At 37.9% G+C, this 18984-nt stretch overlaps 1 protein-coding gene across 2 annotated transcripts in view; it reads left to right on the top strand.

Moving 5' to 3' along the window:
- Positions 1-4753: 4753 nt before the first annotated feature.
- MID1 (midline 1) overlaps positions 4754-18984 on the top strand; it is a gene marked incomplete at both ends in the record, with an annotated part of 97931 nt that continues 83700 nt past the window's right edge. For both annotated transcript variants that reach the window (XM_080613237.1, XM_080613238.1), the window contains one exon: positions 4754-5413. In XM_080613237.1, the coding sequence (XP_080469363.1) occupies positions 4754-5413 (660 nt within the window). The remainder of the gene's footprint in view (positions 5414-18984) is intronic.

The following is an 18984-nucleotide window of genomic DNA, read 5'->3' on the forward strand; positions in this document are numbered from 1 at the left end:
TGGAACATGGTACAAGTCTGGTTCTTTTGCCCAGTGCTATTTGTTTAGTATGAAGCTTAAACTTTCCAGAATGGCCTACAGCTCTGTTTCCTCCTTCAGTGTCACTTAACTGAAACAGCTTGAATTCATGCAAAGAGCTTCACCTTTGCTAGAGGGGAAAGTGAAGTTTCATAGGACATAGTCTCCCACCTTTTTTCACTCCTAGTAGACTCTCTTCTCACCTTCACTGAAAGCTGTAGTTACAGCTGGAATAGAAAAGGAGGCAACACATGGCATGCTAAAACATTGCCTGCTAACTTTATTCTAATAGCTAGGGATTTATTCTGTGTGGGGAGAATTCTGTAGTGCTTTACTGAGAAAAAGTGTCCTAAGTACACTGAAATTTTTAACACATTCATTTTTAAATGTAGTTTTATACTTGTGATTGATTTATTGTGGCTGGGTGCCAGGTGCTGACCAAAGGCCCTCTATCATTCCCCCTCCTCAGCTGGATAGGGAAGGGAAATTATAGTGAAAAGTCTATGGATTGAGATAAGGACAGGGAGATTGCTCACAAAGTGTGCTGTCAAGGGCAAAACAGAATTGACTTGGGCAAAACAGTTTAATTTGTTACCAACCAGAGTAGGATAATGAGAAATAAGAAATAAATCTTAAGACACCTTTTCCCCCATGCCTTCCTTCTTCTCGGGCTCAACTTCAGCCCAAATGTTCTGTGTCTCCTCTCCCACCACAGGTGTAGGGGGATGGGGAATGGGGGTTGTGGTCAGTTCATGACACATGGGCTCTTCATCCTCAAATGAGGACTCCTCACACTTTTACCCTGCTCCAGGGTGGGATCCCTTTCACAAGGGACAGTTCTCCAAGACCTTGATGATCTTAAAGTCCTTTCCAACCTGATTGATTCTATGAGTCTATGAAACAGGTTGAGGGATTTTTTTTTATTATTATTATTTTATGTATTCCTCTCTATTGGTACTTAGTATACTGAAATGTATCTAGCTCAGCTTTAGCTTTATTTTTTTTCATGTCTCTCTACTTCCCATAAGTATTGGGTGTGTTTCTGTGTGACTGAAGACATTAATGCCACCTTTGAAACATGTCAGGCTTAAAGCAAGAAGTACTAAGATGCTAATTCCCCTAGTGTTAGTAGAAGTCTTGCCATGAACTACATTGAGATTGGAATTTTGTTCACTGCATTGCTTACCACATAATACATAAGTAATCGTTATATGCTGGGAAAATGTCACAAACCTAAAGTTACTTAGGTATATTGTTGAATTTTAAATCACACTTGTCTGTTGTCAATCACTTTTACTTTGATATCTGTTTTTAAAACTACCTTTTGTGGCTAGAAAAGTAATACTTCTCTTTTCAATGACATTTTCAGCAATAGTACAATTTTCTGCCAATAATTCCATTTTTTTGCAAATATGAAATTATGCACTTGAAATTCATTCTTTCTGTGTCTGGAGGCTGTCTATGTAGCTTTTAATTTATGGGCCATGTTGAACATGGAATACAAGCAATTGCATATATAATCTGTGTGTATTGAGTTTCTGCATAATCTTCCAGTTTATTGTAGCTATGGATTCGCTACCACTACAAGAAAAAAAAACCAAAACAACAGAATCTGAAACCGTAAGGCAAGGGCCAATGAGTTGGAAAGATTTTGTAGCTGGATCAGTAGCACACTCTGTATTTCAGGCACCAACCTAAAAGTGAAAGCAGAATTGCTTAAGTCGATTAAAGAGTAATCAGCGGATTACCCAGAAAATGTAGCCCCTCTCAGTGCCTCTTAAAGGATTCATTATTCAGTCTCAGATGCAACGTTTTTTGATTTATTGGCAACTGCAAAAGAAAACAGAAATATCATTTTTTGGTTTCTAACAGTGTGCTCAGCTTTGATTACTTTGGAAGATAGGATCTTATTCTGAGATGTTTACAGCCTAAGATCAGATTTTGGCACCCTTGCTCATACTGAATAGCATTAGTCAGGGCTGAGCTGCTGCTTATTCAGGTCAGATAGATCAGAATTAGTCATCAATTGAGGTGTTGGCTTTTATGAAGAGCCATGATGACGATTCAAACATCTTTCCATGAGGCACTGATGCAAATGTTTTGCCACTGCTTTTATCTGTTAATCTGTACTTTTCTTTTATATGAATACCATAAAAAAACTTTTGGTTAAAAAAAGTTCTTTGAGAAGGAAACTGAATGAAAGAAACTGTTTGGCACATGAAGGAGCAGAAAGAATTTTGTACAGAAAGGATAGCATGGAAGAAAGCCCTGTATTCCAAATACAGCCCTAAGAAACAAAACCAAAAGGTTGGCAGGTTTTCACAGGACTGCCAATAGATGAGCAGTGACTAGTCTGCCTTTTTAAAACGTTGTCTCCTGCCAACCCCAAATTCCCTTCTCCCATTTCCAGCACAGCATTCAGCCTGCAGAATAAGTGGATGATGAGGTACACAGTTGTGGTGTGGAAGGGATTCAAACAATGCAAGTGAGATTTTGATCTTCTGGGACTTCTGTGAGACAGAGAATGAAGAAGAGGAAAGACAAACTGATCTTTATTTGCAGAAAAAGCTTTCATCTCTTCTGTGCTGTGTAGCCATGGCTGAGGAAAGAGAAGGGGAGCTGTCTTCCTGCTTACATCAAATTGCCAGGCCTTTAATTTTGACCAGATGCATCATGCAATTGTGGCAGCTGATGGATAGTTATAAATGAATTAGTCTTTGGCAAACCGAACTTTATTTCAAATAAGATCAGTATCACAGAAGATATAGGAAAGCAAATTTTGTGATGGGGTCAGTGAGTTTTTTAAATGCTCAGGTTTCTTAGCAGAATAAAAGGATGCATTAGTGCGAAGAGGCAAAGTATCCTGATTTCTAAGCATACTCTTGGAACAGATGCATTGCTGCTCTTCCCACAGAGCGAGGAGGACTAAATACTGATGGGTAGCCTGAACTTTGCCTCTATTTGTTGAACTTTTCTTTTTGCTGTGGTTCATATTGGGTTTATAGGTAGCATTGCTGTCACTGCCACCATGCTCCGCACACTAATTGTCACGAAGTACAGAAAGTTCAAGCAGGTTTGGTTCCCAAGGCTGCTAATGAGCCCTGAGCTCTCCTCAGCCTTAATGAACCAGGGCTTGTTTGTGAGAGATTCTTGTCCATCCCTCCTTTTCCATGGTCAGGGAAAGAGGCAAGAGTTCACACAACCAAACAATGACTTTACAGTGTAAAGACGATGCAGCTGTGCCATCTGAAGTCATCTTCAGTTATGAGCAACAAAGCTTAAATAGATTGTACTGTGAAGAGGTACAGCTCTGTGAGTGTGAAACATAGCTTTTGCTTCTGCTTCACTGACCTGTCTGCTTGCAGCAGCAGTGGGCCCTTGACAGGAGCTTAGGCAGGGAGAGCTGCGTAGGGCGATTCTTTCAAAACCATTCTCTGTAACACTGAGCTCAGGAAAGGAAGCAAAATGAAGTTTCAGTTGATCTCTGATGGGATTGTACTGCTGCATTCTCCAGAAAATCCCATGCTCTCCATTTAAAAGTTATTGGTTCCTAATCCGCTTCGGGTGATTAGTAAAGCCACTAAAACAAGTGGTAGTTGGTAAGTTTTAGCTGTAGAGAGTAACCACAAAAATGTGGATGCGCACACACAAACAAACTCCTCCTAGGCAAATCACACATTTCACCATCTCACTACATTTTACTGTCTTCCTCTCTAAAGGTTATTCTTGTACCAGAAGTTAGTATCATCAGAAATTTGAGCTAAATTACAGTTTATGATTTACTTCATCCACCTTCCTTCAAGAATTTCAGTTATGACACTGGTGCAGTCCTCTAGCTATATTTATCTTACTACAAACATGTATGTCTTGTATTTGGGGGCTTATGTGTACAGATAGATGTACACAAAAGTACAGGTACATATAAATACAGTTGTGCATGTTCTTGAAATACATGGAAGGAGTATATTAGTATATGATATATATGCCATACACATATACTAAACATCAAATAAAAAATAACAAATGCTTTCCTAGAAGCATTATTCCCTGTATATATTCAGATATACATTTATGCAAGTAAACACAGACATATACTTTAAATGCTGTGCTATTGTTATAATAAGAAATGAAAATTTCTGTCTGATAAAATAACTATTAATTTCAATAGCATTGTAAGGCTGTCAGTCATAATATGCTGGACTAATCCTTGCACAATGTTACACAAAGGTGAAGGCTTTTTAAGAAGTTTTATTACTAGAAGAGTGAAGCCAAAAACAGCATCTGCAGAAGAGATCTAATTTTTCTGTGATATGCTGTTTGATGGTCATATTTTGGGTTTTAATAATGCACAGAAACATCTGCTGTTTTCCTCAATCGCCTGAAAGAGAAGGGGGAAAGAAGGGGGAAAGAGAAAGAAATCAAGAAGGAGCTTTTCTTTTTTTTTTTTTTTTTCCTTCCTTTCCTAAATGAACTGAAAAGGAAAAAAAAAAAAAAAAAAAAAAAAGCAGTCCAGTTTTAAATACCTTGATATGGTCATGTGCAGGTTCAAAACTTTAGATTGCTCTCCCGCCTGGCGTGGTGGGTTGATAGCCCCAGGAGCAGTGGCGAAAGTTGACAACCCCCCACGGCTGACCCCTCATGTCCTCTCTTGCTTAATCGAATTTTACGTGTGTTTCCAGATAGCTGATCAGCTTCCCTGGATTTCGCTGACGCCACAGGAAAGCTTTGCCTGAAGATGGAAACACTGGAGTCAGAACTGACCTGCCCTATCTGTCTGGAGCTGTTTGAAGACCCGCTGCTGCTGCCTTGCGCTCACAGCCTCTGCTTCAACTGCGCACACCGCATCCTGGTCTCCCACTGCGCCACCAACGAGCCGGTGGAGTCTATCACCGCCTTCCAGTGCCCAACCTGCCGCTATGTCATCACCCTCAGCCAGCGCGGTCTAGACGGGCTCAAGCGCAACGTCACCCTGCAGAACATCATTGACAGGTTTCAGAAAGCCTCGGTCAGCGGGCCCAATTCCCCCAGTGAGACCCGCCGGGAGCGGGCGTTTGATAGCAACAGCATGTCAACCTGCGAGAAGGTCCTCTGCCAGTTCTGCGATCAGGACCCTGCCCAGGAGGCAGTGAAAACCTGCGTTACCTGCGAGGTGTCCTACTGTGAGGAGTGCCTGAAAGCCACTCACCCCAACAAGAAGCCGTTCACCGGTCACCGTCTCATCGAGCCCATCCCAGACTCTCACATCAGGGGATTAATGTGCTTGGAGCATGAGGACGAGAAAGTTAACATGTACTGCGTGACCGATGACCAGTTAATCTGTGCCTTGTGTAAACTGGTCGGGCGACACCGTGACCATCAGGTGGCAGCTTTAAGTGACCGCTATGATAAGCTAAAGGTTAGTGCTACCCATTGGCCTTTCTATCCAAACAGCATGTGGTTGGGAAGGAAAGTGCCCTTTGGTTGCATGCCAAATTCCTTCTTTCGGCAGGGGCTGGGAAAGGTAGGAGCATGGTCTCTAATCAGACAAGGTACACATACAGATCTATATGTGCATTTGATCATCACCATTTAAAAGGTGTCAGATTTTGCTCAAGGAAAGATTTCTCAGTTGTGTGTTGAGTTTTCTATCATAAGGAATATGACAAACATACTACTGTTTAGGTGAATTTTCTTATCTAGCTACAGCTTTATTCATGGCAGCTGGTAATGTTTAGTGCTGACTGCACATACACAGCCGCTGATTGAAATGTCAGGCTTTCTTTGCACACACTCCACTGTTGATTATTTTTCATTTGGTTGCTTTCATTGTGAAAAACCCTTTGCATCACTGCTAACAGGAGATGCATTTATCTGTGCTGGCTTCGGGGATGCCAGCTGCTCGTCCAGCCAGGGAAACCATATGCTGGCTCTGCTCTTCCCACACTACCTCCCACCTGGGCTCACAGGCAGTGCCGTGCTGGAAACAAAACCAAAATTGTTTCTGGGCTTCTTGTGCTGTTCCCACAGTTCAGTGGGCTCCCAGCACACCTCCGTCCTGGCTCTGGCAGCTGCCTGGCCCTGTGCAGGACCCCTGGGCAGGGTGGCTGTGGGCAGCCAGGTCTCAGGGTGCTCTGGGGGATCTCCAGGCTACCAGCAGAGGCAGAGCTCCTGCTGAACAGCGAGGCCAAGGCCAGTGGCCTCCCATCTGCCTAGGTGTATATTCCTCTCATGCTGAGTTTGGTGCTGTTGCAGAGCAAAGGCAGGAACTAAGCATCCCATGCTTCTCTCCAGCCACTCTCTCTGTACAGTCTGTGTGTGCCTGCGTGCGACCGGGGGGAATTTTTAAGGACAGACTGCAATTGAGAAACCACAAGTGTGGAGGGCAAAGCTTATCTGCCAGCCTTCTCACGCAGGATTTGAGAGGTGGGAAAAGCAACTGAGTTAACAGGTTTAACTAACTAGAAGGCTTTTCTTAAATACCTTCAGACATTGTGTGGCTGCACAAGTGTATAATAACTTTAGATGATTGCAGGTGAAATCTACATATGCATGCTATGTGGGTTTTGTGCCTCTTTGCATGTGCAAACATGCAGAGCATGTTCTATGATTACAGTAACATAATGAAAGAACCTTCTTTACTTGGACCTGTGAACCTGATAGCTTCCTTTCCTCTCTTAAAGGCTTTTTTATTTACTAAGGAAAACTTACTGGTTTAGCTTCCTGTTTATTTTTTTCTTTTTTTTCCCCCTGAACTAGTTTGTTATTTCAATAGGCAAGGATTTAGCCACAGATAATACAGAGCATGGGCCATAAATGTGAATAGAAGATGCATGGACTTCTTGTGCTTTTCAATAATCCAGTGGATTTATATCCTTAACAGGTGCTACTATTTAGTAAGCTAACAGTGTATGTTTTATCAACTTTATGTGAATAGTATGAATATGCTACTTAACAAAAAATACCTTCAATGTTAAATACAGGATTAGTATATTTTTGAGCATGTTAAAAAATAGTAAAGATTTCTTAGTGTTATGTATGTAGTTCTGGCAAGTCTGGAAAGAAGACTTTAAAAGGCATGTCTTTTCTCTTGAGATCTTTGACTTAATACTGCAGATAGGAAAAAAAGTGAGGGTATTTTTGCATGATCTATGCTTTTCTGTGCAAAGATGCCTAAACAAACTCTTAAAGGTTATCTCAGACAGGCAACTAACATTCATATTTGATGTTACCCAATTTAGAAACCTCTAAAAGTCTAATAGACTACTTTCCAGAAATCTCCTTGAAGAGTAATTCAAGTACCAATTTAATGGTTAGCATAGGCCTAAGTCAAATAACTCTCCTTATAATGGCAAATCCTAACATTATTTACAGTATCTGTATGATTTTTTTTTTTGAAATATGGACTTTCTTTGTACCCAAACTCTCTAAAAATAATTTACAAAGACAATAGTCATGAGGATTCCTTAGTTGTGCTTTGATTTCTCTTTAGCTATCATGAGGAGTATGTGGCATATACTACTGTTTAGGTGAATTTTCGTATCTAGCTACAGCTTTATTTGTGGTAGCTTTCAATGTTTACTGCACATACATAGGAGCTGATTAAAATGTCAGGCTTTCCTTGCGTACGCTCTGTTGTTGATTATTTTTCCTTTGGTTGCTAATAATTTTGATATTAGACTACACAAAATCCAGTTTCTGTCCTCTTTGTCATGAAGCAGCCTATTTCACTTTGCTGGCGCCAGCAATGACATCGGTCATGCCAATTACACCAGCGATTATGGCATGTTTATACTTTGGGCCAACAAACAGTAGGTTAGGTGGTTTCCAGACAGATCTAGCATCCATCCTCTGCTCATAAGAAGGTAATCTGAAAATTATGTCTTTCCCTTCCTCATTGCCTCTTCCATCTCTTTTGGTTTGTATATCAGACTCTGAGAATGAGATTTTTCAGTTCCGTAGATTGGCATTTATCCCTAAGGAGTAAAGGAATGATACATGTTCACACCAGTGTTTGGTCGCTGATGGGCAAGAATTTCAGGTCCATTTTCACCTCAGGCCTCCTTCTTAAATGGTAATACAACTTCTTGAGTCATGCTACTAATGTAAATCTTAGGTATGAGCTTGCAGATTGTATTTATTGACTTACAGATAATGTGCATCTGCCATTGGCAAATTCAGTGTTCAAGTGGATCAGAAATTCCCCAACTGAAAAGTGGGTTGTTGCTTGCCATATTGCTTCTAGTTTTTAATATAAGTGGAGTTTGACATATAGGCTACCCAAATCTTAAAAAAAAAAAAAACATCTGAAAGAATGAGCATGTGGTAGCCAATAGTATAGTGGATTCATTAAAGAATTGGTGGTTAATTGTATCTTTAAAAAAGAAAAGCGAAACCGCTTCAAGTGACACTTTCTTGTGATTTTTCTTTTAATTTGACACATTGTTGATGCTAACAACAGCAACTGGTGTTGTTCTGGGTGTCAAGCTATGCTAATTACTTGCATTCTCTTCCAGCAGTGTTACTAATTGTTTAAAAAATGAGTCACCCTTCATTAAGCGTAGGACAAAAGATGCCAATGCAATCTAGCTCCTTTTGTGGCAAAAATGAAACTCTTTAATTAGGAGTTCTGTATACTTGTCCAACAGAGGCATCTACACTCAAGTGTTTAACGGTCAATGTTATAGCAGTTGTGGACATCTCAAAATGAGAAAGTGTTTTCCTTTGGCAACTACAACTCCAACCTTGAGAGGTGCTTTTCTTTCTCAACTTGCACTGGGGCAGAGCAGGTTGAGGGCACCTGTGTTCTTCCAGGAACAGTCCTTTCTTACTTAGCCACACAACCACATGATATACCTTCATACTTACACTTGACTTAGTGTTTATAGATATGTTTTGGGTTTTATTTTGATAAGTAGATCATAGAAAGATGCATGTTAAAAATGGGAAAACGATAAACCATGAGCAAAAGAGAGAACAGGAAATATTCTGGTGAGCCACTGGATTTATCATATGGTGGTCAAAATTGTGGTATAAATTAGAAATACTATTTAGCTACCTGAACAATGAAGGCTTTCAAATAGAAAGTGCAAATGCTTATGCTTACCTCACCATATTATCTCAAAGGAAATATTTGTGGCTAATTACTTTTGATACTGACTCTTCTTTTTTCTTGTCATAATGAAAAATAAAAGACAATTTAAAAGTACATTCATTATTTTTTAGGGACAATTTCTAAAATTAGCATTGTTCTGTAGATGTATTTATACTCAAGAAAGTGGTAAGAAAAATTAAAATATAGATTTATTTTGAATGAGACAAGGTATTTTTGTGAGAAAGAAGTTACAAAGGGGTGGCTGGAAAGATATCACTCATTTAGTATTGGCAAAGAGCCATGAAGAGGTGTAGCAAAAGAGGAAGTTAGACAGTAAGGCATATTTTTAAATGGTGTAAAGACAGCATAACTCCACTGAAACCAGTGTTTCTACTTGCCTTCATATTTACTGGGAATCTGGCAGCTGGTGCATATGCTCTTGCCAAAAAATAAATTCAGCACAATTTTTGTACTGCTTAGTCAAGAAAGATCTTTTGTTGAATCAAACTGCTGTAGGTTAGCTGTGGTTCTCCATGTTTTTGTTTGAATTTTATTAGTGCTGACATGTAATGGGCATGTTCATGAAGGCAGGACCGCTCTCTGAATGGCACTCAGGAATTCCAGAAACAAAAGAGATCTTCTTGTTTGTGCAGTTTTTACCTAGTTTTAGTGGCAGAATCCATAAACATCTATTTTGTCTACACTGTTGATTCAGGATGAGAGGATTCTTTTTTCTATGGTGTGCCAACTCAATTGCAAGTATTTTTTTGATGAGAAGCAGTCATAAACTCTTTCCTCGTAGGGAGAATTGTGTTCAAGTCTTATAAGCCTACTTTTACTGTGTAAAGGTAGAAGACTTCATCAAGTCCATGGTTTCTACAAACAAAGCACAAAAATATGTCTGCTTCACTGCTGTGTACATAATGAATTAAAAAACTTTTCATATTTAAATGTCTTTGCAGAGATACTGGCAAAATATCTGTTGAAGCTTTCTGACTATTTTTATTTGGCATTACTTAATAATTGCAGCTTAATCATTAATCTGCAATAATAATCAGTACTGTGATACTGTAAGAACACAGCACTTACAAATATATATTCATAACGTGAGGTTGACAATAGGGGAACATTGTTTTCTAGACTGAAATAGAAATACATTATGCACACACACGTAAATGTGTCTGTATATGTTTTAGTCACTTTACATGCATATTTATAGTGCTTGTGTTAGTATATAAAGGCAACACTGCATATGTTTTATATATGTATATGTAGACTTGTCTAGCATAGAAATACACAAAATTTCTAGTAATGTCTAAGATAATATCTAGAATCTTGAATTTGAATAAATACACATATGCCTGTATTTTAAGTAAATATATACAGTTTCATATATAGGTGTAGGTCACCAAACTCATATTTGATCACATATATATAAACTACAGAAAACATATTTGATCGTATAAACTACAATATTAATCATTTTACGTGGTATCAATTTTAAATATTCTATTGATTTTTTTTCTTTTTTTAGTAGCTCGGTAGTTTCACATCTAAATATATAGGTTCCCTGTGTATCCTTTACTGTCTTCCTTAATGGAAACCATTAAATTAAAAGAAAATACAACTGATATGTAAGGACATAGTATATCTGTGTTACAGTGTTACATTTTATTTAATAGAGTGTAGAAAGTTACTTTCTATAGTGCCAATTATACAGGTTTAACATGCAGTTAAACCACTATCTCCAATCTGACAAAATGTGGAACTTGTGAACTTCTATTATTATTAGATTAGATGCAGGTCGATATTAGATTATTATTAGATTAAATGCTGCTTGACAGATATTTTTAGTGTCTTATTTTTTATGAAATTAAAATGATGAATGGTCGTGTCTATTAAAAGGGAATATTACTTGATATTACTTCACCCAGAAACAGATGCAAAAATATAACTAACCGGTTGTGCTTCAGTATTTGCAAATATCAAAAAATATTAAGTTGTTGCATGGAAGAAGATTGATGTAGCAATGAACCAGTTTACTAAAAATGTGTTCCAGCTGCAACTATTTTATTAGTAGTATTAAAATACTAATGTATTTTATTACACTAATATATAAATATTAAGGCAGACTTTACAACATTCTCTCTTTAGTCTAATGTTATCACAAGGGGCTGTGGTTCCTCCAGCTGGTATTTCTTTGGTGGAGTTTAGAAGCATAATAGAAAATGTTGGGGGCCTACAAGTATACTGGAAAGGGACCCTTCATTAGGGACTGTAGTGATAGGACGAGGGGTGACTGGTTCAAACTTAAACAGAGGGAGTTCAGGTTACGTATAAGGAAGAAGTTCTTTACTGTAAGAGTGGTGAGGCACTAGAATGGGTTGTCCAAGGAAGTTGTGAATGTTCCATCCATGGCAGTGTTCAAGGCCAGGTTGGACAGAGCCTTGGGTGGCGTGGTTTAGTGTGAGGTGTCCCTGCCCATGACAGGGGGGTTGGAACTAATGATCTTCAGGTCCTTTCCAACCCTAACTATTCTATGCCTATGATTCTGTGTGAACACACTCACACAACATTAGTCTTTTTTTCTGGGGGGGTGGGGGGGAGGTATTTCATTGGGCTTTGTATAATTTTTAGATTGTTTTAGCAAAGCATAAATTTCCTTGTGTTTATGACTGTGCGTAATGAATTGACACTGGATAATGGATATTACAATAGGTATAAGTACTATGAGATTGTTTTTATTTTATCTACCTAACATCCTTAATATAATACAAGCCATAGATTTTTAAAACTTATTGCACAAATGTGACAGCAAGTTTTTTTAAAAATGTTCACATACTATTCATTTCCTTCAATTTTTAGTGGAAATGATGGTGTTGAAGGAATAATCTATTAAGGAAGAACAAGAGAATTAAATAAAATTGGAAATAATACAGCATTATTATCTTTGTTCTTATGACTCTGGTTTCCGCGGAAGCCAGACTGGGCATTAAGTAAAAAAGTATTTTCATCCTTTTATATGGATCTGGTCCAAACTGATAATGGATTTTTATGTCCATGTTCTAGCCATGAATTTGCTTATTGTAATGACCTTTTGACTGACCTTATATGTTTTTAAAATGCTTGAAGGTTGTTGGTAGAATGTAATGCATGACACATACTTCTTCAGAATGAGAAGTTGTGTTTAAAGAATAAATAATGAAGCAATAAAAAACAAAGCAATAAAAATGGAAATTAAGCAAGTAGATGAGGTTAAGGGCAAATAACGAACTGTTCTAGAACATTGCACACAGGTTGACCCTTTGTTTAGGAAATATAGTGTCTGCCTACCAGAGTAACAAAGGTAGGGTTGGTAACAGGAAAAGTTACAAGCAAGTGGCCTTTCAAAGGCAGAACATTTATGGGGTTTAGCACAACAGTATGTTTTCTCATAACCGGTAAATGGAATAAGTAAGCTAATTTGTTTAGCGTTTTACCGGGGGATGATAAAGCTAGTTGCAGAAGTATAGCTAAAAAAACCTGACCATGGGCAGCAGGCTAAAACTCATACTCTTTGGCAGCATTGAAAAAGTGTGTGCAAGGGTATGGATAGGTATGTTCTACGTATCAGGTAAGTGTATATTCTGAACAAATTCTACAGTATGCCTTAATTTAATGCAAATATTTAAAAATAATGTGACAGCAAATTTTCAGAAAAAGGTAAAGGTGATTAGTAGTATGCTTTAAATAAGGACACTCCCCCCCCCCGCCAAAACTTGAATGTAAATATCTCCCAATATCTGCACTGCAGAATACTCAATATTCAGATTTCTCTCAAGCTTTAATTTGTTAAATTACTTTATGAAGAAAACCCAAATTACTTTAACTCTACCCTGTAACGGCACAAAATCATAGGAGCATGATTAAAGCATTTTAGTTCTTCATATGTTGAACAATTTTCATAACCTGTTATGTTTTTTTTTTTATATTGTGCTATCTTAAAACAGAAATCCAGCAATGATCCCAGTACACTGCCTTCCATTTCTGGCTTTACAAGTGTACATTGGTTATAGTTTAATTTGGCCCTCCTTTTTCAGCAAAACATACACTTCCTAGCAAAATAATGATACCTGTATGTATCCTTAGCACTGTGAACCTATACATAGGGGTTCATATCAATCAGAAATGGTGTCTAATTTGGCAAGCCTGAATAGTCCATGGAGAGAAACTCCTCTAGAAGGTCACGGACTGGAAAGCCATATGGGGTTGCTAAAGCACACTTTGGACTCAAAGCCTGATATGGGTGATGAGACTGTGTGTTTCCTCTTTCTTCCACCCCAAACCAAATCATCCAATCCCCTATCTCCCTTGGCATCCCTTGACCCTTTGTGCAGGAAGCATTTTCCTTTGCTAGGAAGGATGTTGTTGCCCTTGAGAATGAGCAACACCGAGGATGTGGGACAAGAGGATTCCTGTCCTTCACAGCTTTCACATTTCATTTATAGTAAACTCAAAACAGACAGACCCTGCTCTGTTTTCCAGTTATCTAAAATCAGTGAAAAATGAAGGATCAAAGAAAATGCAAAATTAGATTATCATACTGTGACTATACTAAGTTATCCCTAGACCTTCTGTAAATGCTTACTTCAGCAATTCTTACCCTTTACACTATAAATGCTTAATTGGAAGCTCATTGTCTTCATCAGCAAAATGCTTAGAACATGTAGGGTATCTAATAGATAAGTAATATATCATTGACTTTCTTGACATGTGCCTTGATGGTGCCAGCAGGATTGCTTTTTATGATAGCCTTTTTTAAGTTTTTTACAAATTTCTCTTTTGTGTGTGATGTTGGTCCTGTGGAATATCCCAGTTTACGACTGTGGAAGGGGAGCATATGCAGGGTTTTAATGTCTTGAACAAAAGCATTTGAGGGACTGGAGCTCTGGGCTCCCTCTGTACCCTACAGGTCCCCTCTGTTAGAGCTTACCCACCAGCTTTCAGCTATCCCCAGTTGCCAAGATGTGAGACTTTGTCCTAGCTAGAATTGCACTGCAAAATTCGAACAAATTCCGTGCCTTCTGCTAGCACCTGTGTGTTTGCACATTCACCTTGTTTTCTCTGAAAGAATTCTGAGATGCTGAATGCTGAAAGCTGGAAAGGGAAGAAAAAGGGACAAGTAATGAACCCATAATCAGGAGTATGGTTCTGTAAAACTATTTCTTCTTCTATCTCAATTATGCCACTATTGCGCTTCCAGACTATATGGGCTGTTACCTTGTTTGTATTGAATTCATGCTCAAAGTTGCGTAAGTTTGACTGTGAAAGCAAAAGGTTTTAGTGGTTTCGAGGTTTTTTTCTGTGCTTACAACATTTACATTTTTGGACAAACAAAAATTTCCTGCCAAAATATAATATCAGTCTTCTGCTTTGAAACCTTGCAATTTAGCTTCCGTACAGTATGTTGACCATAATAGCGTAAAGTAGCAGTATGACCCTATAATTATATTTTACAGCACGAAAGGGATCAAGTGCAGCACAGATGAGAAGTGTAGCTGGAGTGCCTAGGGCTAGCTTTTTCCTCTGTGATTTATCTGTTCAATTAGTTGTGATATTGAGAATGATCTTCTAAACTACAACAGACCTCTCATCTCTAGCCTTTTAGTGGGCCAAAGAACATTGGCTACAAAAACCAAATGCTCAAAACTGGAAAAAGCAAGGATATTTGGTAGAGTAATATATAATATGCAACTTCATATCTATATAAAAATCAAGGGGGGGGTAATTAAAAAGAATAAAAAGAAAGGGAATCTCTGGGCATTTTTGCCTCTGGAATAGATGGTATTCCACTGTACTATCATCTCTGCCAACTGCATCGGTACAGCATAGAAATTATTTTATTTAATTTTAATATGTTAATTCCCAAAGGCTCAATTAAAAAAAAAATCCTCTAATAGAAGATCTTGTACAAGTATGTGAGGTATAATCCAAGCTTCAAGGAATATTCATTCAGCTATGCTTAAATCAAAATACGAAGGCAAGTGCAGCAGGTAACGTAGACATTTTATATGGTCACAGTAATATTCAGGCAAGCTGTTCTCATTACATAATGGGTAAGATTAAATATCAAAAAAGTTTTAAATTATTATTGACTAGTTCCACTAGTCAGGAGAAGCATTAGTATTTGATTTCTTCTAATCATTCTGGTTTGAAATACAATAGCCTCACTCCCTCTTGTCCTTGGATTCTTGTGGCCTGCATGTTGGAAAAGAGGTCCCAGTACAATTCCTGGCTCAGTATATCCTATCTCTTATGCCAGTCTAATAACAAATTAATTCCGATGTCCAAACTGATGTTATTTCACTGTTATAACAGTACTCTTCTATTGGCTGAAAATTTACACTCCCTAAATTTGAAAAAAAAAAGAACTAAAATATGTGATATTCCGGAATATGAGTCCTTTATCTCGTGTTTCAGCTTTTATTTCTTAATGAACTTATGGTTTTGATATCACATTATTTTTCCAATGGCTATTCTAAATAAAACAAAAATAAAATCCTGGCACAGTGAGAAGAGATCTTTCATGTAACAGCTTGTATAAATTGCAGTAAGTAGTAATATAATGTATAGTCTTGTCTTAAAAAGCAAAAACTTACAAAGGGCTCTTTTTGATGCCATTATTTCCTAGTGCTATACTGCACAAATTTCTTTTCTTACACCATTACTCATCATAGGCTCAATACTTGTGGGTGATAAATTGTTGTTAATACCAGGACAGATGAAAATGGGAGCAGTAATCTGCTGCTAAGCTGTGTGAAGAGATAGAAAGGAGAGGGAGATGGAGCTCTTGGGTCCCAGGACTAATATCAGGATGAGATTGTCAGTACACCTTTTGTTCAGGGGTATGTCTAAATTATAATCATAAGCCACTCCAGCTTTTTTTTTTTCCTATAGTTTTCCCTGTAATTCCACCTGTAATTCACACACATCTTGAAATACGTACTTTAAAGGAATTAATATTTAAAATTAAACATTAAAAAAAATTAATTAAATAATTAAAAATTAAAAATAATTTAAAAAATTAATTAAAAAATTAACATGTTCAGATACAAATAAGCTGGAACGTCTCTTACGGCAGATAGTAGTGGAAGATTTCTTACCATGCTCAGAGTATCAGAGCTGGAGGAAGCAACAGCTAATTTGAAGCTGATGGGGGAAAAAAAACCAAAAAAACAAAACCAAACCCCAAAAGAAACCACCTCCACCAGCAACAACAACAAATAACAAAAGTGCTCCCCTGAAGAATATAGTCCAGTGTTTCTCTTTTCTCTAAAAGCATCCACATACATGCAAAAAACCTTAACACTTGTCAAACTCTCCTGTAATCTCAATGTAAACTGCATGTTTAGCCGATGCAGTTTATATAGAGATTTCATCCTATCTCTGAATAAAAATGTAAATCCAAGTTTGTAATGCATTTGAATGCCAGAGAAATTTTCCATCATCTTTCATTAACTACTAGAGAAACAAAAACATCCTGTGACAGACTAAAAAAGAAGCCCCTATGTTGCTTTACTGGTTATAAAGATTAATGTTCTCTTAGTACGAACCCAGTGTTTTACTCTAAGACCAGCTGGCAGTTGCTGTAAGTTACAGTAGCCTCCACACCGTAACTCATCTTTGTGCTCCTTGAAACATGCTGGCTATTTTGAAATGTGAGGCCACATGCCCAAGTTTTGTTATTTGCTATGATACACTCAAACTTTAGACAGGCAGCTGTTCACAACATATGTGTCTCGTGGTAGAAGCATTAAGCAGATTTGTTAGACTATAGCTAATGACAGTGTATGCAAACTTTATTACCACTTTAAGCTATCAGCATATGGAGAATAGAACTCATTTGAACTGAATTTTAGAAGTATCTATCTTAATAACAAGCTACTAAAGAGAAGAAAGCATATTGATTAGTGTATGGATGACAGTTCATTTGAGTAGCTATTTAAAATGTTTTAATTATGGCCCAAAGACTCCAAACACATACATGCGAAAAAGCCGTTGAAAGAATAATTGAATACATTGAATGAATGAATGAAAAATAATTGAATTACTAATAATATTTGGCTGACACAATCAGTTTTTTTAAAAGAAATCAAATTTGTCAATCAGAAAATCATAGAAGCACAGGATCATAGAATGGTTTGGGTTGGAAAGGACCTTAAATAACATCTAGTTCCGAACCGCCTGCCATGGGCAAGGATGCCTTCCACTAGACCAGGTTGCTCAAAGCCCTGTCCAACTTGGCCTTGAACACTGCCAGGGATGGGGCATCCACAACTTCTCTGGGTCACCTGTTCCAGTGCCTCACGACCCTCATAGTGAATAGATGTTTTCAATGTCTTTCCCAATATGCCTAACCTGACTATATTCTGTAAACTATAAAAGGGGAAAACTACATGTGCAGATATGCAAGAGATTGGTAGAGGGGAACAGCTGGAGAGAAAGCCCCCGTGTTTTTCACATAGTCATGGACCTTGTGGTCACTCTGTGGTCTTTCCTGCAATTCCTGCTTACCCTGTGTTGACAGCTGATGGGGCAGTGGGTCACTCCAGGATGGCCTTACCAGTGCTGGGGTTCTCCCATTGCACAGGGTGGTCTTCAGCTCAGCAGGAGTGAGCAACCTTTGCTTTTCTGTAAGTGCTTGCTGTTGGAAGGCTAGCACTGAGGGTTAAAATTCATCTATACATTGAAAACTCTGCCATGTGAGAGAACTCCTGCATTGAGGCTCTCTTTCATCATGAGGTGATAGATGCCCACTTAGTGAAAGGACCCACTTGAGATGCTTGGTGAGGTTATGTAAACTTTGAGTGAATTTATATGAGGATGCAGTCTTTTCTTTCATGTGCTTTAAGTATGGGCAGGTGTTGTTCTCTCCCCTGCATCTGATTACAGCCTTCAACTTAAAAAATGTGCTGCAGCTTTTGGGGGAAGGGGCATTATGTTAGACATATAAATAATGTTTTCACCTTCTTTTGAGCATTTCTTATGATCACTCCTGGGGGAAAACTGACCTTTCCATTCAGATCCACCAATTAGAGCAGCAACCATGAAGCTTTTTTTGTGGTTTTTACGTTGTCTTTCCCTTTGCTGAATTAGCTTTCTTTTCAGACTTGGTAGACATGTGCTCCAGCTCTCCTGAAATTCCAGTACACCAAAATTCTTATGCAGGCAGGATGCTATGAATTACTGTAGTTCTTTTGGGAAAAGAATATTAACAGAAGAACCTTTTTTTACCCCTTTCATTTACTTGATTACTTCCAGCTTTGCCTGTATTTATACAAGTTGAAAACCTTTGTCTGAACATATAGTGAATTACTCTTAAGTAATACCACATCTTCAGATTAATAATTTTCTTGTAATGTCTTTTGTTAAAAAAGGCTGTGTAAAGAGAGTGATAAGCTAATAAAATCTTTTTCCTGAACACCTGAAAAATATTTAAATGAAGTCTGAATTTTGAACAGTTTTAAATGGTTTCTTGATCTGCCTAAATGAGTTTGCACTTTTCACTTGAAAGCAATGTAATTTTTCTGTCAAATAAATCACTACTACTCTTTAGCAAAACTCAGACAAACTAGAAGGAAAAACTGGAGTTCTGGTCTGAAATCTCATAATGCTTAATTTCAGCACTGTTAAAGTCAGTGAAGTCTTTAGATTTTAATGTGCACAATATCAAAATAATCTTTAATAAATTAGGAAACTATTTTAGTCTAATCGTTGCCTCTATTGTGTGCAGAGTTGAGTGTTTGCAAAATAGGAGTATAAGTAGATCATTGGGTTACAGGTAAATGATTGTAAAGAGTTACAAATTCCGATGTGGGGCAGCTTATTTTGTAATGACTCAATCTACAGTTTGCAAT

This window comes from Psittacula echo (assembly GCF_963264785.1).
Source record: "Psittacula echo genome assembly, chromosome: 3".
Taxonomy (NCBI): Eukaryota; Metazoa; Chordata; class Aves; order Psittaciformes; family Psittacidae; genus Psittacula; species Psittacula echo.